Here is a 22070-nt window from a genome sequence, read left to right on the forward strand (position 1 = left end):
AATGAATGCTGGATTATTTTTCTTCTCTGTATTTGTGTCTCAGTTTTTGCTGAAATGGCTATTCAGATACTGGATTTTATTAATTGCAAAGTCTTCAAAGATMATATATGACTAGGTGAAATAGTTCTCTAGATTAACAGAGGCTGTGCATTTSCATGAGAAAAAGTAGGAATGGCCTATGGTATCCTGAGGTGCAAGCAGAGCTATTTTGCTTGTCCTTAGAAGCAGAGATGTGGAGTCCAGGGGTTAAAACTATTCTGCAGATGGAGATGCTCTGAAATAAGCAGAACAAAACTGGGAAGAAAGGTAGTAATTTCTTGCTTTAGACTGTTCTCTTTCCTGACTCCACCTCATTCCCTCAGGAGTGGGAAGGAAACAGCAGAGGAGTTCAGATGAGTGACTCATGAGAAGTATTCTAGAAGTATTGTAACTTATATTTGTGGTGATGCTGAACACTCATCTCTGTCTGTATGTGATAAAATCAGCTTACACTGAGACATGCCTATTTACTTAGAGCTGTAGCTATTATAAGCAATCTTTGTCTTCTGAAGAAATCCACAATATTTGCCTTGCAGAGTTGATATATGACTTATGTAGTTCAAWTTTTTTTTATTTTTATTGGGACCTCACCAAACAATTTGCTTTCCTAGATAATATTAATTATACAAAATATTAAATGAAATCAGTTGAATTAGCCTCAGCCCAGAAAAAAAACTTGGTAAATGCAGTTGGCAAGAGAGAAATACTTATTTGGGTAGATTCTTTGATATTGAATGTCCTTTGGTGAGATTTTCGATGTCATCAGCACTACTGCTACAGTCTTCTGCTCATTTGTTCCCAGAGAAGAGGGCAGATCTATAGAAAAGGTTGCTATTTTTAACTGCTTCAGAGTTCATGTTTTTTCTGTTTGGTATAGATGGCTGACATCTGTGTTTTAACCTGCAGGTTRCATTCTTGTAATATACTCTCTTTATGTGCACCCATGAATGACTCTTGGAACTTGAGTTACTTAAAGACAAGTATAGTTCAATATCAATGCCCTTTTTTTTTTTTCTTACAGCTATCATGTCAACACAAAAGCTTTTATTTTTGCAAAAATGCATATCATCATTGCACTCCTTAAGAYTGATAGTCAAATATGGAGATCTTACTTTGCTAACAGATCTTATGGAGGGTATCGGATCACCACTCACTTCACCACATGAAGCCCTTGTACACAGAGCATTCTTTTTTTAATTAGGCCATTGTTGAGTCTGCTTTTCTACTGCTCATTTCATAAGCTTTCTTATTGGAAATACATGACATTTAGAAAAGATGGATGATGATGACCTGCTGTCTTCAGTTATTTTAAGTTTGATGAATATAAACTGTTTGATATGCAATGTTCTTCATACCTTTGCAAAGATCAGTTATGATTCTTAAATTAGTTTGAGGAACAGAAACTTAGATAAATCATCTTGATTTTACTCTGCTTTCATTTTCTGTTACTATTAACTCTTCTCCTGCACAGAAAGTTGTTAGTCTAGATAAGCTGCTGATAAATTAAAACCTTAGTTTAGCTCCCCACAGTACAATTGTGAACAGCTTTCGGTGTTTAGAACACCTGTTAGGTAACATTAGAAGCTGCATTTTGCACACCAGAAGATACTTTGGATGGTTTTTTGAAGTTGAAAGACGAGGGGATTAGAGATGGTGTTTGCATTGAGGGGAAGGGACAAGTTTAGGTTGAAGGGGATAGGAAGGAGAAATACCAGTTAATTGTGAGCAAAAMTTCAATATCTAGAACTGGATTTTCCTTTGGTTATGGAAGCAATTGCACACAAGCAGTCCTATCATGAGTAGGGTGTTTTTGCTTACTTACATGGTTTAGATTGCTATCGAAATCARTATAATATTGACTCAGTTGTGTTGGTTCTCTTTCTAATGCAAAATGTGACGTAGTGGCTTTTAACTCTCTGCAGTAATGTCACTATTCCAAAATGTACAATGCTAGGCAAGATATAATACATTAACTTGCTTTTGGAAATAGTTTATATTAATTGTATTATAATTAGAGCCAAGATCTCTGGAATAATTATCAGAGTAGATTTCAAAGTTAATTTTCACAGTTAACTGAGTGTGAAGACACGTACTTTTTTAAGGTAACTATTGAATTTCTAGCCAACTTTGGAGCATTAATTCCAAAGGTAAAAAATGGACTGTGATCAGATAATTTGAATTAAATTAGGCATTATTTCTATCTAGCAATGTGTCCATTTGGTAATTCCTAAGAAAGCATATGGAACCCTTGGCATTTGCTTACTGTATAAAAKGTACTGAGTCTCCAAAAGTGTTCATTTACACTGAACATATGGGCTTAGCTTGAAAACCATTATCTAGCAAGTGTGTATCATATGAAACTTGAGTATGAATTTTGTCAGTATTTTGCTTTTACACATAAAATATGATTTTTATATATTTTTAATGTATGTTTAGTTATGCAAATAAGCTACAGTGTCTGTTCCTTAGGGCATTTTTCACAAATAGAAAAGCTGGTTTTTATGTTGGGGTTGCTGTGTTCCATAGCAGACAGTAGGGTGTTGCAGTAGCTTTGAGGATGTCCATGGTTTAATTAAAACTGGCTCTGCTGTGGCCAAGAASAGCACGAGTTGTCATATGTATTCATGTGAATCTGTGTTGTTGCTTTTTAATAAATAGCTGAAATGCTAGAACAAAGCAGTGTGGTTTACAAATCATTGGTTTTTTTGTAATTAAGTCTGAAAGTATGATATTTCAAAACAACTAGACTCTATGTAATGGACCGAATATATTTATAAAGATATTTGTTAGTCTTGAGAAGTTTTAATCTGTAATTTCATGGCGAATCAGAAACTGGTGCTGTATTCTGCCGGGCCAGGGCTCTTGAGGTCAAGGAGCCCTTGGCCAAGRTACTCTTTTGCACTTAGAAAAGCTTTCACCTGCATGAAGTGTCAGGGACAGAGGGAGGTGTTAAAGCAATTTATCATGTTGCAATGAAGCTATTGTAGACATTTTTGCAAAAGAGTTCATCTGAGCTTTTCCTGCCTGTGGCCCCCAAAGGTGGGAATTCAGTATGTCTATTTATGTCCAGACCATTTACACACCATTTAAACTGGCTTTCTCTCTGCCTGGATTCCTATGTGAAAGCCGAGTGCAATACTTTATTGAAGAGCTATAAATTTGCTCACCATTGAGAAATTCTGCTCTTAGCAGCCACTGAAGGACATCAGAATTGCCTTCATGCTGCACAGCAGGAGCAAAAACCCTCCCTCTGTTCCTCTAACACTGAAGCTTATCCAGCAACTTTTGACAGAAGCCATTTACATAATACTCCCACGAGCCAGCACCATTTAGGCAGATTCAAGCTGAAGTATTTATTCAGCAAGTTGTAGGGCTTTATATTATACTTCATTGTTGTGGTATATTTTAATAATATTGTATTTAAATTATACTTGATGTAAAGTTTTTCAAGCTGAGATTGTGTTTGTCAGTACTAATTGCAAAAAAAAACCCCATGGGTTTGGTCATTAATAGCTGGCTTTTTAATGGTCATCCTATTGCTTTAAGATTTTAGTTTTCATTTAATTTTCAGAGGATTTATGTGGGGCATTTGTTGTCTTCAGTGAGTTAAGCAAGGACTGTTTTGCTGCTCTGACCAGTGCCATATGAAAATAGTTAACGTGCTGGAATTGTTTACTGCCTAAAGTGTAGTTCGTCAGCAGAGCCAGTACACCACATTTCTTTGCGGCTTTTAGTGGAAAATATTAGACAGTCGCTCTTTCTTCAGTTATAGAATTTTTACGTTTTCAGCTGCCTTAGTCACCGAGCTGGCGCAGACTGCAAAGACTGCCCCCAAAACAAGAAAAAGGCGCTTTTTTTTTTTTTTTTTTTTTTTTTTTTTGTGCCAGAGGAAGTTACCCTGGGAGCGGTGGCTGGGTTCTCTGCTAAGTGTGACATGTGAGCATTACTAGGCATTTCACCCTGCCAGGCTGCAGTCGCTGCTCGCCAGGCTGCCGCTCAGGGGGAGCGCTGCCGTGGCAGTGGTTTGTGCGCTGCTCCTGCCGACTCGGACAGCCCAGCTACTTTTTGAGCTTTACAAGGCTATTTGCTGWTTGTATAATTTAATTTGTCAAGGAAAAAAAAACTGATAAGCAGAAGCTCTAAMTGAAGAGGAGAATCAGGTTGGCGCAGTGACAGATGTTCGGATAAAGAAGTTGGCTCAGAGAAGATGTACAGAGTCTGACTTTTTTTTCATTTTTTTCCTCCCCCTCAATCTGAATGAGGACTATCATGGGGACTGCATTCACATGGTGATCAAAAGAARCACTTGAGTGATGAACTGCTTTTACAGAAGTCGTCTAAGGCAGTAATTTGAGCTTTTGTGTGCAGTAGCTAGCTTGTTTTGCTGAAGCATTCCTCCTCGACAGTATTACTGCACCTATTCCCTGATGGAGAAGCCGCAGCTACTGCCTGGTGAAGGAAAAATGAACGCTCYGCATTGCTCGTGTCCCTGACGGAGTAACACCGGCTGCGTTGCTGTCGTTTGGGGAGGCTGSATTCAGCCGGCAATATTATTCAAGGAGTTCATTGTCCCTGTGCTCTGACTCATCGCATGTAAATGTGTTGCAGCCGTGCTGCACGTTGCAGCTATTTTCTTGCATGGGAAAGAATTCTTTTCTTCTGAGCAGGTCCTGAATAACTGCTGGAGCCGAGATGCRTTTTTCTGTCTGGACTGTTTCTGACATTGAGAAAGGAAGCTGTAGAATGGCAGGATGATCGGGARGCGCGTTTATTTTCAGGCACCAGAAAGCCTGTGAGGGGTGATTTAAACTGACCTTGCAGTGGGAATAGCTGCGGCCGTCTCTCTCGGGGCAATTGTTCCTTGTTCTGTCCTCTGCAGGACAGAGTCGTGTCTTCTGCAACAATGATTTCACTGTGGGGGTAGAAGGACGCTGTGGAAGTTGTGACAGTAACAAAGACAAATTTGCTCGTGAAAGGACAGCTGGGTGYGACAGTGAGTGCTGTTCGAATGGAACTGGATCTTGGGATATTTTTATCAGCTGTCCCACAGTTTTGTTATTGTGGTTTCGATGSTTAGGGACTTTTTATTTTATAAAGAGCAACTTTTTTTTCAGCAGTGTGTTGAACATCTTGGGATGTGTAAGTCTGAATAATGAAGTGTGAGGGGCGATTGGAATGTTACTTTCTAAATGCTAACACACCAACAGTAGCACTCACAAGTTTGTGAGGGCATGTGGAACAGGTGAAGATATTTCCTCTATGGTCCCTATTGTGATACCTGCGGTCTGCTTCCAAAAATACCATTGCTGGCATTTTTTTGTTTGCTTTTGCTTCCTCAAACGGATCGAATGAGTCGAGTCTGTATTGTTGTTTTGGAGGAGGAGGAAGATGATTCTCCTACTTTTATTTCCAATTTACCTCAGGAAAATGTATCCTTACGTCCATTGCCGTCTGGAAATGTGCTGGTAAGGCATGTTGTTTGTTGGCATATTTCCTGCTTATAATGCTGTTTCAAATACCAGTAGCTATATTCCTAAGATTAGAATGAAGATGTACAATGTTGAAACAAGACAAGATAATAAAACCTAATGTAATGTAGTAAAGATGGAAAAGCTGAAACTTAGTGGCAGAATTTACCCTTGCAAAGGTCCATTCTTTTTCATGTAACCTTTTTTTATGGTGCAGCAAGAATAGGTCTTGATTCTTGTATAAGAGCAGTGGGGTTTTAGAAGGTGTGGGGAAGTGTATTTGAAGTAAATGGGTTTTCCCTGCTCCACTTTTCACTCTTCAGTGGTACATTTATGCAGTACCACTTTAGAAGCTGATGTGATCATTGTGTTATAATAATATGCTGTGTTTATTTTGAGAACTGATAGTTATATCAAGCAAGAGCAATTTTAAACTAAAATAAAAATTAACATAAGTCACAATCTTACTATAACTRTTAGGTTAAAGTTAGCACTTTCTGGAAGTGATGTGGACTGTGCTTTTGTTGCTGTAAATTATTTTATTTTGTCAAGTGACTGACTTAAATCTTGCTGGCATACCACAGCAGCTTTYCTTACTTACTAAGAAATCCTGCTATATTTAGTAATAGATGTGTGTGAGTGTGAATTTGTTACCATACTTATCTAATGCACTTTGATTTCCCACTCTATCTAGACAGGTGAAAGACTTCCAGTAACTTGAGTCACTTGCTAATGTAAAAGGGGATTGTTTGCTTATACYGTATAGAATTTGCAGCATGTAATGACAACCCTAATTTTATTATAAGGCATTCTCTTTTCAGTTATTACAAGCTTGTCTTCTCAGCTCTGTTTTTTTCCTTTCATATGTATTTTTTATTGACTTAGAGTATGTCTGTGTGTTTGAGGTTTTTAAAACTTGGAAATTCTTTGATTCTAAATACTGATGCTGGTTTCTTTATTTTACTGCCTGGAATGGTCTTTTTTTTGTCATTACCTTGTGTTTGTGTTACGTATTATCATATGTATGTATCACTAAAACCTAAAATGGGATTTTATTTTAAGATGTGTTTTTTGTTTATTTCAGCCACCATTGGTTCAAGCTATATTTAATGGAGATCCTGATGAAGTTCGAGCACTAATATTTAAGAAAGAAGATGTTAATTTTCAGGTAAAATCAAACATAATTAGCTTTGAATCTATTTTAATTTTGCTTGTTATATCTTTCTGCTGTACTCATCTCTTTAAAACTGTGATAATTCTTAAGCTGTACCTTTTATATACTAGACTAAGTAAAGCCTATACATACACTTAATGCTGGGAATCAAGGAGTGTAGCTTTGCAGATTTGTGTGAGTAGTAAAGACCTAATTTTATGTGGATGTTAGTTCTACAGTGCTTGGTAACTGTGAAGTTTGTTTATACAGTTGCATCAAACTAATTTACRAGAAGCTAGAGTGTGATGCTGTGTAGACTTAGATTCTTTTTAAATTAAATATAACATGTAGTATACATTACACATTTACAAGAATATGGTCTGTGGTTTCAGTAGTACATTTAATAGGAGATTTTTAAAAGGGAGGCCTAATGATTATATTAGTAAGAATTGAGAAAGTGGGTTTATATTTTTGTGTTGCTGCAAACTGAGGCACTGCAGTCATAAAAATTATACTGAAATGGTACTAAGTTTGTTCCATTGGGTGAAATTCCAGATTTGAACAGCATGCAGTTACTGTATTTCTATTAAAATTCTAATATGCCTGTTTGACACTATGAAAGGTAATATAGCATAAACTCCTTACATGGATTAGAAATTGCTTTGATTATTACAGCAGACTGACACAAACCATTTAGAGCTCATGCTACAGGAATGTACATATCCATTTCTCCTCCAAATGCATCAGAGCAAGTGTGATGCTAAAAGGCAAAGGCTAAGATCTAGTTGCTACCTAGGGGCCCATTTAAGACCATGATAATTGTTTACACTTTCTTCTGGGGAGATGTAAACCAAAAGCAAATATTTAGTTTGGTGTGTCTCTTTTGACATTTAAAAGCATTCTGCAGAATTTACAGCTGAGAAATGCCAGCTGAAAAGTCCCAGTGTAAGGAAGCCCTCCTGTTGTCTTGAAGAGCTTGAGTAGGACCCTATATAAACAAACTTTCTGCCAAATGTGAAGCTTTGTTTGATAAGGCCTGGACTACTTTTCCTCTTTCAGTAGCTCATATTTCCTAAAGCAGGATTATATGATGAATTATACCAAAAGATTTAACATTCTGTTTGGTTATGAGAGGATTAGCTTTCTATCCTTCCAATGCCTGCATCTGTATGCTCTGGTCTCATTGCCACTTTTATTTTTAAAGATTATTAGATTGTATTGTTACTTTGTATTCATCCATGTGTTAAAATCGGGTTTAGCATTCATAGCTGTAGAGCTTGTGAACAAAGTTAGGTTTACTATCTTTCTCCCTTTTTTTGSTTATGAATTACCAAAGCCTTTGCTATATTTCAGTATATATGTGGTTGTGGTTTGGTATTGGATTTTGTTCTTCCTCAAGTTTTGTCAAAGAGTTGCAAATAAACAGGAAGATAGGAAGAAGTCAACCGATGTGCTTGAATAGGAAAGCTCATGATTTTTTGCTGTCTTTGAAGAGAATTACTTCAGATTGCAAGGTACTTTTATTGTAGTTAGACTAGTCGAAATCTGGAGGTTTTTACATTTTATGTCTTAATTTGTTTTTTTTTTTTACTTGTTTCTGTACGTATAGCTCCCTTGAATAGAACATGTGCACATCTTAGCCTTGTAACAAGGTGTGGTTAGAGGCCATGCAGGGCAAAGATGCCATTTTTTCCCAAACACCTTCTTCAGCAAAGGGAGGTGCTTATCACACGTGATCACTGTTTCTTATATGGCAGTCCTAGTCCTACTACAGTATTTGATATTAGATTCATATCCCTTAAATCCTCTTGGGACTAAATGAACACGTAAGTTCTCCCATTATGTGGTGGAAATGAAATAGACTGCCTTGTGCATTTTTTTTGTGTGTCTGTCTGTATGCATTTTGTTTGTTTCCTTGGGTTTTTTGTTGAAGATTTCCTTGGCTGGAGGTAACATATCTATACATAAGTCTAGATCTAGAGTTGCTCCTTGAGTTATGTGTTACGAATGTGTTACAATGGACAGAAGGAGGGGAAAAGTGAAGAAAAATAGGTAGTTATTTATATTCATAAAACCCAGAAGGATTGGGATAAAGTGTTTTGACAGTTTTAGATTGTATTATACCAGTATATMCACTGCATTTTTTCCATTTCGCTATCCAAGTGTTTCAGTAAGTTATTTGAATTCCAGAGTCATTCCCTCCAATGCCTCTTCAGAGTMATTTCCCCCTCTCAAGAGCAACTAATTATTTTGCAGTTTGTATTCTTAATAGTTGAGATTCCTTCCATCCTCCCTTCCCCTGTGCATGGGCTGGACTCTGTAACTGGAGACCCAGCAGCATTCCATGAATTAGTTTTGCCCAAAAGTGAACTGAAGACATAGCTGTTGTACATCTTTGTTGTGACATTGATATTCATCTAGGAAAGTTTTTTGTGATGAAACATGGGGTTTTTTTTCCTTCTGTTATATCCAGCTTCATTTACCTTCTTACTTTTGTGATATGTCATCATTGACATTAATCACAATTGGTTTAATGCTCTTTATAAAGTGAATTGAATCTGTRTATTTTGCTCTCCAAAGCTAGGCTGTGGAAACTGATGTTATGGTAATATCTACATACTGCTTTGAGTTTAGGCTGTATTAGAGCATTATTCCTAAAACAGATGATGGCTTCTGCCTTAGTGTAATACTTRGAGACATTCTGAAATAGGTGGTCTTTCATAGCATGAGTTGCTGTGTGAGATGACGTACAAATAGCAAAYGGGCTTTTTTCAGGAAGAAGATTGTTCTCTGTTCATGCCACACCAGCCTCTTGAGTCACAGGCCCAGTTTAGATTGAGAAAGTATATATTGTATTCTGTCTGCTGTTGTAATCTTTTGTGAAGAAAGAGCAAATTGAGTGTATCCCTAGCTGCTTAAACTGGGGTTCAAAAAGGCTTATCTTCTGTGCAAGCTGGAAATGTGCAGCTCTTTATAGACAAAACTGATTTATGGGACTTGGTTCAAATAAATTGTTTGGAAGGTGAACTTTTTTGAGGCTCCAGTTAATGGGAAAAACCCCAGAGGGGAGGGGGTTGCTTCTCTCTTCACTTTCCCCAAGAAAGCTTGAGTAACTGTAGCTGCTTGTTTCATGAACCAGGCTTAAATCACATGCATCACGTGTGTCAAACCATATAGAGTTTCTGACACAAGCATGGCTTTTGCTGTGCTCTGAGATTGTTTATTAAAAAAAATTATTATTATTTCTTGGTACCATCCTGAGCTTTTGAGACTTGACAGAAAGGAAAATGTTGCATGATAATGARCACATTTAATATCTGTTAGTTAATAGGGATCCTGAACATTTCCTGCTCTTGTTGATTAGATTAGTGTGGCTGGTTTGAATTCTGCATACTTTTCAGCAATTAGTTTTAGCTAACTGAATGATTTAAGCAGTGCATTTTATAAATGAGTATCAGCTTTTTTTTTTTAAGATTTGGGGACCTGTTACTGTTGTAAACTCTGCCATTTCTGTTTGTAATCAAAACTYGTATGTTCAGTTTAAAAGCTGATGAAAATGGAATATTTCACCTCAGCTATTAGTYAAGAATATAATTCTCTCAAGGGAATACCAGCTCACTGTAAAAAATTATTTAAAGGTTGCAAATCTGACTACTGAAGTAATTGTTCAAAATCAGAACAATTTTTCCTCCTCCTAGACCTATTAGGGTGGTATTTCTTGCAATGAAAATTGATATCTCAAGTAACTCAATATGCATTTTTTATAACCCCACTACGCTTGATCTTAGCCAAGGCGACAAACATCTGATCCTCTCTGGAACTGGTGYMAGTGTGCCCCTTGCTCTTCTCATGCTAAAGCCAAACAAGCTCTTTTCTTTGGAGGCTTCCCAAAATCACAYAGATCTCACAATGTTCAAAAGTACTCACTGTTCCCATTTAAAATAGTAATATTGACATATGTGACAAGGGACTTTAACATGAAGCAYCTGGATCTTACTGTATGTTGTGTTTTGTGAGATTAAAATAGGTTTAAACGGTGAAATGTTCTAAAGCTACTTTTTGTGTGAGTTGGTGTTCTATTTCAACATAAAAAGTAATAATGCAAAGTGAAATTCCTCATACAGTACCATTGCAACCATTGGTACCCTGTAGCAGTCAGGGTTCTCTGTATGATTTCTATTCTGAATTATTGGCTATCCAGCATAGCTCTCAATTTAATGATTTTTTTTTTCTGTGTTAAGTAACCACAAAGTAAAATAAAAGTTCACCTGTGCTACTATTTTGGGAAGAAGGGAAAAAAAACCAAAACCATAGAACCAAATTATCTTTTGTCTGCCCTCCCTAACCCACACCTGTATCAGAGAGCAATGAAATGTTGCCCATAAGTCCCAAGTTTTGCTGGTGGGATTGACAAGGGGTGTAAAGTGCTRGGTACAAACAGGAGGGCTAAGTTTGTGTCTGACTGGTATTTTGAGCAGTAGGGTATGACTGTTCCAGTAGAGATGTGGGCTCCTTTCCCTGTCCTGCCAAATGTGGGTTTGTATAGCTTCTTCTTTGTGTTTTTTTGTGTAGTAGGAGAATGCTGCTGGATGTTGTTCTAGGGTAAGACACAACATTAGTTTTTCTTATTCTACTGRTCACTGAATATACTGAAAGAGAAAGAAAACTGGCTTGTTAGTTTACTGACAAATGTAGGATTTTTTATGCAGCATCGGGTCTGGGTACCAGGAGAATTAGATTATTAAGTGTCTCAAATATATTAGTGATTKAAGAATGAATAATGAAAATTTAAGTACAGTTTAAAAGATAAGAAAGATTCTTTGTGATGATAGTATTGGTCAGCAAAGTCCAAAAAGAGATTAAATAGAAAAAAATAGGTAATGGATGTATGGTCAGTTGGCTTTCATCTTTAACTTCTTGTTTGAACTACTGGAGTAACAGGTGTTTTTCTGCGTACTTGAGAGTGCAGTGTAGAGCAGGAAAGCCTGAATTAMTTGGCTGCAGCATGGAACATTCTACAAGAATTAGTTTAGTTTGATGTTCTGATCACACAAATGGATCCAGTGCCTATTTAATACATTAAAAGAATTTTTATATATGGTGTTCTGTGCGAAATTCTTTCTAATTCAGCAATTACATTGAAATATTTTTCAGTGTGAAGAACGTTACGCAGGTAAATATCATGGTCTTGCTTGAAAACAAATGAATGGGAAGCCTTAATTTGTAATGAGGTAAATATAATTGCTAGGTATTTCCTTAGCTTTGTGTTCACAATCTTTCTGTAGAAAATTATTTTGCCAGTTACTGATGTGGATTTTGTTGTAGATTTGTTTTTTAGAAAAAGTATACATGCGTACTACAAATGTAAATTCACTTTAGTTTGACTTGCCTGTGCTTCTAAAAACTTTTCTGCATTAATGGATATGCATAAAGTGTTTGAGCTATGCCTGTTGTTAGCAGTGCCTTGTAACTTAGAGTCACTGTTAGTGTGAGAATTTGCTGGTTGGGGCAACTGGAAGAAGTTCTCAAAGCAGGTTAATTGGTGATGCTTTTCAAATCGTGGTGATTGATGTACAGTACCATTTTTCTGCGCTTTTGGTGAGGGTAAGACTCAGAGATGCTGTTTTTAACAGGGAGTGGMAATAGTTTAGAGAATAGGGTAGAAAACTTTGACAGTTTTGCAGAGATGCTGGACCAGATAAAAGCAATGGGAAGGCAAGCATGTCCAAATGGTTCTCCTTTGCTCTTCAGGAATACTGWGACTATTGATCAGAAAAAGGGGTTATTCATAGTGGCTTGTGATTTGGTCCACTCTCAGTATGTTAGCAAGGAAATAATTTTCCAGGCCATTTCATCTGTAACACCTCTTGGTACTAAATAAAGCTTCTGGCAATCACAGCAAAGCTAYCCTCTGGTTTTTGTACCTAAACTGGTGAGAGTAAATAGTGGTTAACAACTAGTGTGATGTAACGAAGGCTAAGCAGGGTTGTGAAAAGTTTTTAACTCTTGAAGTTATGTTTCTGAAGARGTGAGATTATGGGTTTGCTAACCAGTCTGTTTGTCCCAGACATGCCTCACACCCCGTGTTGGTAACTATTTTGTAAGGTTCCTGCAGGCAAATCAGACTTGATATGGAGGATTTTTTCATTKGCAACTGGAGTTTGCAAAAAAACTTGCATTAAAGTATTTTTTACTGTGAAGCGGCATCTTACTGTATTCCCTGGCAGGACASACATAACGTCTGGTTTGCTCATTTGGATGTGAAAGAAGAATTAAAAAGATGCCCAGAAAATTGTGAAATATTCTGAAGAGCATGATTTTTTTTTTTTTTGTTTCTGTCTTAATAGGTCAGCTTATGCACTTTCCATTTCTTAGTTATTACCATTGCTAAAGAGTTTCAATCTGTCATACATTCTTTTTTTCTGAAAGTATCAGCCACTGTTTTTTAACTGTCTTTTGCTAATTTTCAAATGCTGGCAAGCTTTWAATAAAGAGATACTGTAGTTATTGTAATTTGAACTAGTAGACTGAGAAAGTCTAGCTACAGTAGTATTTTGGAGGAGTGCTATTAAAATGAAACTTAAATTTAAGACCTTATTTCCAAACATGTTGTAATATCTTGAGTCTCTAATCATAGCAAAGAAGTATTTAGTGGAAAATAGCAACTTTTGAGGTATTAATAAAGTGCATAGAAATATTTGCATGCTTTCTACTATATTGAGAACACTTATTTTCCCCTCAGAAATAGTTAGAATAAGGACAAATTTAGTTTCCCATCTTTGTAATATGCTTGTTATAGCTRGTGTGATTCTTAATATTTATATCTTCATATTTTAATGATCTAATCTAGAGGAAAAATTGTTTTTAACCTGCTTGCTAATTTCCCGTATTTATCTATTTAAAATTCTGTTCAACCTTGAAGCCCTTTCTTTCTCACTAGAAAGGTTTCTGCTTGGATGAACATTATTTGTAGTATGTTTTTATCTTCAGTGTAGAGTGTAGTAGATTTGAGGGATAAAATTACAGGTATTTGTGAATTTGAAAGACTTTTTAATATGATGAGAACATAGGACAYGTTATAACTTAGGGCTCAGTTTCATCCCTTGGATTTTTAAGCAGTGATTCCCCATGAGTCTTCCTTCAAATAAGTGTATATTGAAAGAATACATAGATACATGCATATGCCAGTATATAAATGCATACAAGTTATATATAAAATGTGAGCTTACATATATATATTTTAATGGTCGCTTATCTAATGTTAACAACAGTGAGAACAGTCCTTTGTAATAACTGCAGGAGGTTGCAGAGGAAATAAAACATTCCTGTATGAAAAAAACAAAAAAAACACTAATAAAGAGAATTCCTGCAGTAAAATACACTGCTGAGAAGTTGAGAGCAGCAGCTGCTGCCTGGCAGCCTCTGCCTGGAACCCAGCTTCAGGTGCTGGAGCAGAGGCCAAGAAATCTTACATTGGATAAGTGAGGGGTTGTGAGACTTCACAAAGAACAGGTGAACCCAGGATGGACATAAATCACAAAACAAGCTGTGTGTACCTTCAGACCTTTCCACTGCTAGCTTCTAATAGAGTAACTTTTATTACCCATGTAAATAACAATAATTATACCTATCTCTTACTCAGAATAGATCTTTAATAAGAATTGAGAGCTTTTGTAATTAGACAGAGGCACTTCAAATTGTTAATGACTTTCATTTGGTATGTGGTCATTTTGTGTGAAGAATATGTCTTTTTTGAATGTACATGTGAGAAAAACATAGTATATAATCTCAGAGATTTATGGTCGTTCTTATCACCTCTATTTGTTTGCCCACATACTTCTAATAGAATWCAGCTTTTGAATGGGAGCAAGGTGTTTCTTTCTCCTTAAACCTTTCCTTGGATTTTTGTCCAATGTGCAGCTCAGGGTAGTGTATTGCCTTCTGCTTTTATATAGTCTGTGTAACTAAACTTTCTAAATGTATCTGCCACAAACAGGAACCCCCATTTCCTGTGTGACCAGCCTGATGAAATGATGAGTCATATGAGCCTCCTCCTTTATAATGTGTTCGGTTAATTGAAATTTCTTTGCATCTGAAAAATGGCAAGAAGATTCTGTGAAGAATTCTGGTTTTGTGAGGAGTGTTTGTGATCTTGAGCAGACAGGAGCGGGTTGTGCGTGCCCAGAGCTTGTATCCATGCATCAGCTTTTAATGTAGAGCTGAAGAAACTTGTATGTAAGAGTCTAATTGTTTTCTAGAAAGGCATTTTGTGAATAGCACAGGCCAATGTGTGTGTCTTTGTATTAACAAGAAACAGAGCTTGTGAAACACTTTGTCACTAACCCTGATCAAGTTTTAGTGAGGTGTTTTTAAAGGAGGAAATGGAGTGCRGCACTACCGTATGGGAATGTCCAGGACTTATTTTGATAAAGAATTAAGTACCTTCTTAAATACATGAATATTCATGTTCTGTATCTGAAGAGATAAGAAGAAACTTTGCTGCAGGAAATGTGGGGAAGCTTTTTCTATACAAAAGCTCCTTCTACTTGTAAAGGATTGGATATTAGGCTGTTTGACCCATTACTATGAAGCCTGACTGATTCCAGAAATTGAGAACTTTGAAGACTAATTCTTCTAGGTGTAGTGGAAACTTGCTACCAGATATATATTTTAAATAGTGTCCACCACTCAAAGAATATTTAACTTCTTCTTATAGAAGTTATTTACTGTAACTTAACTTTAAAGCTGAGTTCCCTGTTAATTAGTGTGGAATGTTTTTCAGGCATGTCATCTGTAATGATTAATCAGATATCTTACTTCCTTTGTAGTGGTTTAGAGTGAATCATGTTTTTCAGCCTCAATATAAAGTGTCCAAATGKCATTGAGTTCCTCTTCTGGTGTGGAAATAGATTCAAGATGTTTTAAATACAAATATGTATAATTAGGCRTTTTTCTTCAGAATTGAAATGATTAATGAGAGAAACTTGCCAGTGCAAAGAGGAATAATTCCTTGCTTTGTGTCAGTAACACTGTATTTAGCTTCTGCAGATGAGATTTTCAGATGTATTGAGTTACCACTCTTATTACAATGATGCAAACAAGCAAACCTTCAGCCGAGTTATAGAATAATCTGACCAACATCAGCAAATTGCTACTTAGTRCAGCGAACTTATGGGCAGTAAAAAGTTACCATTGCAAGGGTAGAATTGAGAAGAGCGTTGGCATAGTGCTGCCTTGAACAGGAAATGAGAAGTATTCTCTAGAGACTTTAGTATGAATTAATATGAGTGTGGTGTGCTACTCAGGCTAACATACCCTCCTTCTCATCAGGCCTAGTAAGTTCACCCAGTACTATGCTAATATGGATTTACTGTTTGCTAAACTGGGCAAACATGCCTGGATTTCTGCACGGCAGTGTTTTACTGTATTGGCCAAACACTGAATATTCTTTTGCAGTAATTGGGAATTTGACAGACAGCTTTTGTTTCAGTCACTGTTACTTCTTTAACATTGAAAAATTCTCATTGGTGTAGARAGCCATGAATAATTACTTCAGATTTAAAAGTTTGAAGAGTTTTTAAAGTTTCAGGAGTTTTTTGTTTGAATCTCAAGTATAATTCATAGTGATAATGATTTTGTAGATCATGTCTAATTTGCCRTTTTACTTTTAGTGATTATTGCTTRAGATTGTGACCTTCAAAGTGTATTTGAAGTTCTGCATTTCCTGCTGCTTTTACAAAACAATCTAGAGGCAAGGTCTTGAATAGTTAGAGCTTACTGAAGTTATTCCTGGCAGTTGTTGATGTGCCTGACATGCAAAGAATTGGTATTTTAGAACAGAACATCCCCACTGAAAGAGCGAGAGAAGAAAAAGGTTCAATAGTCTTAATGTGCGTTGGCTTCCAACATGGACACAATCCTTAAAGAATGCATTGTTGGGACAAGCAAGTAGGGGATTTGAATTTACTGATTATTTGTAGTCATTTTCTGGGTGAAAATCCTTTATGCATATACAACATACCCTTGAACAAGACAATTTTCTCCACTTATTGTGGGCTATCCAATGTGCTGTCCGTAATTTCCTTTGTCTAGTTTGGTCCTTGTACACAGGCTGTGTGTGAGGTAAATGCACCTTTTAAGTTCCTTAAATCTGTTTTAATAAAGGATGGTTGTATATAAAAAAACAGTGAAAAGAAAGTGTTACTCATTTGTTTATTGTATGATGTAGGGAGGGCTGTCCTGTAAATACCCAAGGAGAAAGACTCCGACCGTATTGTCAGTAGGACCTGAAAAAGCTCATACTGGTGTCAGGTATCAAGRCAAAGGAATTGGAAGGTCATTGCAATGAGTTCTTACTGAAGAGTATGCTCCCAAAGTTAAGATGCATTATCTTGATTAGGAAGTTTTAGGGGGTATTTTCTCAGGCCTGTGATATCAGCCTGTAGTTTTCTGTCTCCAAAACCATTGGAATTCTGTTATCTTTCCAATTTTTTAAAATCCTACTTTATTATTATCATTCTTTCTGATCATTAATTTAATTTCTGTTTGAATTTGCATGAGATRCTAGTTATATACATATGTATATGTGTAATTATGGTAACTTATAAATAAATTACATGATGCTGACTTGCTGTCTCAAAGGAGTGCAAATATCTTGCCTTAGTTGTTGCAGTTGCAAGCCTTTCTTATAATGACAGTTATCTCCTAAGCTTATCCCATGTCCACTTAGCCTAAGAAATAGTGCAAATAAGATACTTTGATCCTAAGATAAACAGCAGTTTTCGATGGATTTTTATCCTCATTATCTGAGGCTTTCTGTTGTGTTTCCTTCTGATCAGTATGGAGACTTTTCACTTCCCATTGCAGACTGTTGTTGGGTGGAAGTGTTTTACTCTCATTTTACTCTTGTTCTTCAGGATAGATATGTTCTGCAGGATTTTTCTTGCCCAACAATTTGCCTCTGTATTAGCACAGGTAGTGTTGTATGCTGTTTGGAGCTCAGAATGGTGTAAGCATATCTTAACAGAAGGGCTTTGCATATTCCAGCTAGATGACTTTACTTCATKAAGCTGTTTAACTTAACACACATCAGGAAAATGTTTTGGCTTGCTCCAAGAAGAGGTCCTAACATTAAACACACAACCTGAAAAGCACATCTTTTCCTGTCAGCAAGACAATGCAGTTAAGTGGGACAAATAACTGTTTTACATTGGCTGTTGTCATTTGAGCACTTGCCTTTGCAATGAAAAGGGCAGAAACCCCAGCTTTTCTGAACAAAAGTGTCAGTGGCCCGAAYGTAATGTGCTGGATTTAAACTGTGGTGGAGATGTGCATACCTTACCTAGTGTGGTGTGTGATCTTTCACTGGAGCATAAACAGAGCCTGTATTGTACTGTTTTCTCTCTTGGCATATTTTCTTATTTGTGTCCTCAGACATTACAGATGATGACACTGTAAGATGAGGCAGTGCCCCTGTTCCAGCCCACTCTGTTAGCACAGGCTGGGTTACATAATGTGCTTCACAGCACTGTAATCTCATTATGGAAAATCCATTGTTTTCTCATACTGCCTTTTTTTTTTACAAATAGTTTCAGAATTATTTACCATTTTTCTTACCAGCAGCTGCATTCTGATTAAATGCTGGGGTTTTCTTCTACCATAAATACCAGGTGAATGTTTACAAATCATGTAACTGGCATTTAGGAAGAGTAAAGCTAAGGGCAAGTATTTTCAATGATATATGATGGGTTTGAGGACTTTTGTGGGGGGTTTTTCGTGGTCGTTGTTGGGGTTTTATGTGTTGGGTTCTTTTTGATATAGCAGAKTTCTGAATGCTCTAGAGGTTATGGATGAGTATTTTTTAATTTTGGTGGCTATTTTTTTTTGCTCTCTCCCTCAGAGGGATCTAGCATACTAACAAATACTYTTGGCCCTAAAGGTTGCCTTTTTTTAATTCCCAAGTTAGAGGAAGGAAAATRCATCCAAAATGCCTCAGCTGCACTGTAAGATCGAATTGCTCTTACCAAACAGTACAGAATAGCTCTTTATTTGTTCTATGTATTGGGCAAGAATTCAGTAACCTTTATTAGTGATAAATGGGACCAATTCTTGATGTTGGAACTTCTCAGTGAAAGGGAGCAGCAACTCACAAAACCTGTTTAGTTATTCAGGTCCTTATCCAATATCCAAATGAATACTTGAGTTTGCTCACAAGAAATCCTGGCCTTGATCATTCAGCCAGAAACATTAAATGCTCTGTAAAAATGTCCACAWAGCGTGTAAAAACCTAGGTTTAGCTTTTCTTACAAGCTGTGCTTGCTCCTTATACAAGTTCTAAAATCTGACCAGCAGAATTATGATAGCAATATTATGAAATCTGCATGGAACATAAAGGTTAAAGGGTATGAGAAGATGTGTCTTTCCAAATAACACTCTGACTTACTACTTTTGAAAAGAATAATTGCAGATAAATTGTTTTCAGGTGGAATATGTGGAAGTGGAAAAATACAGAGTGCTTAGTTTTCTCAGAATCTGCTTCTTGAAATATTTGACTGCAAGTCAAAAAGTCTTCTTGCTGTGAACATCTTTAGTTGTGAGAAATAATAATGCATGGTCTRCCAGAACACCTCAAGCACTCCCATTCTCATATGTGAGCAACACATGCTCATGTACTGAATCTCAGTTTTTAAGCATCTTAACCACATCAAAATAACTTGYTTTTTTACTGTAAATATTTAAATGAGATTTTTTTTACTCTTATGTTCTGGATGAGACATTAGCTGGCTTTAAGGTYCAGCAATCATAGTCTTAGATGGAGTTTGAAGCTTAATAGCTGTTCCTTGCTCTAAATGTGACCCTCGTTTGTGTGTCTTTCTTTTGGGTCCACTCTTAAAGAGGAACAAGGCTTCAAACAATTACACTTGAATGGTGTTTTGTACCTAATTCTTACAATGTAAGACAGCATTTGAAATTAACTCTTTAATTAAAATATGACCGGAATACTATTATTTAACAAYATGAATTGTTCTGAACTTCGGTTTCCTTTTTTTACCAGTCTTTTTTTGTAACGTATCAACTTACATTKAAAATCACACTTCACTGAGTTTCTATGGACATTAAAGTTTGGGATTCAATAAAAGTTAAGCCAGCAAATTTCCTTGTCCTCTTGTCCTCTTCCTATCAAGTTGTTCTGCTGAGTGCCAAAGTTAAAGACTAGATTATCTTTTGGACAAGAGTAGTTTGGCATCCGATGTTTGCCCATGTAACTTGAACTCYTGATATTTTTGTACAATTTTTATAAAAGGTATTTTTAGATGTTATTTAAAAGTACTAGAAAGATAAAAGTGGGCTATCTTACATCTTTCTAAAAAAGGAATTTTTAATAAGAAGTGGYTGAATATAAGTGAATGTTCCAATATAGTATGTCACTTTCATATATATATGTATGTATAATGATGTTTTTTCTATGCAACTTAATTTTTAATTATTCCCTCCAGATTGCTTTTAGTGTTCAGGCATTTTAGAAGTCCAAACTTTCAATGTGCTTTTGTTTATAAGTTTTTTTATTGTGAATGAATTTTATGTAGTAGTTCAGTAAGGATAGAGATTTTTATCAGTTTTAGGTTTATTATTATTTGGCTAGAATCATTAGCTGAATGGGAAGTAAACTACTTTCCATGGGTTTAGTGCTGTTYTGTGAACTTGAGCTTAACATTCAGTCACTGCCTCCTTCTTGGTGGGGACTCTCATTTGTGTGCATGCAATCTGGAATGGTGTGCATGGAGTGTCATTCTGCTCTCCTCTAAGTAAAGGTAAAACTCAAACGTTTAACCTCACTTTTTTTTGTAAAACTAAATATTCCCCAGGTTTCATGTTAGGAAAGAAACTTGATTGCATGGGATGTTTCAATAGTCAGAAAAGGAAAGGACAGTTATTTGGTTATGAAATGCATTATAGCTGGTCACTGTTTTTATAGATTCTAAAACTCCAATTTGGTATATGTGATACTTTTTTTCCCCCTGAGGCTTTTTCACTGTGGCAGATAACTTGCTGTCCAGGGGAAGGATGTTTCCTGGCCAAGGTTCATTGTGTTCCTATTCTTCATTTCTCATGGTGGAAATGTGAACATAGCTTGATAGTTTTATAGCCAAATTTCTTAGCCAATTACAGCAGTCATTAGTAATGAAATCAGAATCTATTTGATTTTTTTCATTTCTGTGGTTTTTAATGCCACTCAGTATGAGTTTCCCCCCTTTTGGTCATCCCATTCACCCATTCAAGTTGTTYACCCATTCTCTCTTGTTTCTGAAATATGCCCATATGCAAAATCTGACCATTTGCATTGCTGAGTTTTATTTTGATATTTGGAAAATCAGATTTTGGAGTGGAAACTTAAGCGTCTCCTTTGGAATTATATAGCTAGTAGTCATTTTTTCTAACATGCTACAGGTTCAGTGCTTCCTGGTTGTTTTGTTTGTCAGTGTAGAACTACTCAAAATTATCTTATTGTGGGGTTTTATTTTCTATTTTTGTTCCTGGTGGCAATTTAGAAAATAGTGAGCTTATGCTCTCAACACAAGTGTTTAGAATGACTCATGTTTAAGTAAACTGTTGGTTTGTCATAAAATGGTGCTCTGATGACATTTTTCCAGGTCGCTTTGTAGTTCTCTCCTGATTTAGCTTTTATTTTTCTTTTTTTTTTTTGTAACCTACAGCTGCCATCCAGTTTGTTTAAGGCCTCCACAAACTCACAATGCCATGGGTGATACTCACAAGTAAATGATTTTGTAGTTTAATCCATGGTGCAACTGTTTTTATTATTTTTGTTGTTTCTATATTGTTATTATTATTGTCATCTAGAAACAAGTGAAGAGCATGCACTATTAAACTGGTACTGGAGATCTTGACTAGAAACAACACTGGGGTTTGGCAGATTATGGCTGACATGACCCTTGTTGCCAAAACCACTTCTTTTCTCCTACAAGATAAGGTCTCTCAAGTCATTGGTCACTTTTTCTTAATGAGCAAGAGGGCAAAGATTCCTCCCTGTCTTTTTGTGATTGTTTCGAGGTCTGGATTTACTCTGCCCTCCTAATAGATGGCATGAAGAGGATATGTCCTGAATGTACTGAGAAGTGGTATGGTCTTACTAGTGAGAGTTTAATACTGGGCTTTCAAAAAAGTTTCTTTCAAATGCAGTTCAAGTGTTCTTACAAACAAACTGTGATAATGAGTTCAAGAAGTTAGTCAATATTACAAATCTAATCATTTCAAGTAAAATATATCTATCATCTGGCTTTAAAGGGTATTTTGTGGTTAGCCATGTAATASATATTATTTTTGTGGTTACTGTCATGTTTTCTTCATATTTTAAGCATGCAGGAGACCATTATTGTAACATTAGCTTACTC

General features: G+C 36.2%; 1 protein-coding gene across 3 annotated transcripts in view; it reads left to right on the forward strand.

Moving 5' to 3' along the window:
• The window catches only part of ANKRD28 (ankyrin repeat domain 28), a 107544-nt gene that overhangs the window by 37174 nt on the left and 48300 nt on the right, over positions 1-22070 (forward strand). For 2 of the 3 annotated variants that reach the window (XM_057377425.1, XM_057377424.1), the window contains exon 2: positions 6592-6675. In XM_057377425.1, the coding sequence (XP_057233408.1) occupies positions 6592-6675 (84 nt within the window). Of the gene's footprint in view, positions 1-3984; positions 5505-6591; positions 6676-22070 lie in introns of those variants that run through there. The other variant, XM_057377423.1, reaches the window with a different exon arrangement.

The sequence above is a fragment of the Malurus melanocephalus genome, unplaced genomic scaffold (assembly GCF_030028575.1).
Source record: "Malurus melanocephalus ecotype Western Australia unplaced genomic scaffold, MMel_1.1 scaffold_315, whole genome shotgun sequence".
Taxonomy (NCBI): Eukaryota; Metazoa; Chordata; class Aves; order Passeriformes; family Maluridae; genus Malurus; species Malurus melanocephalus.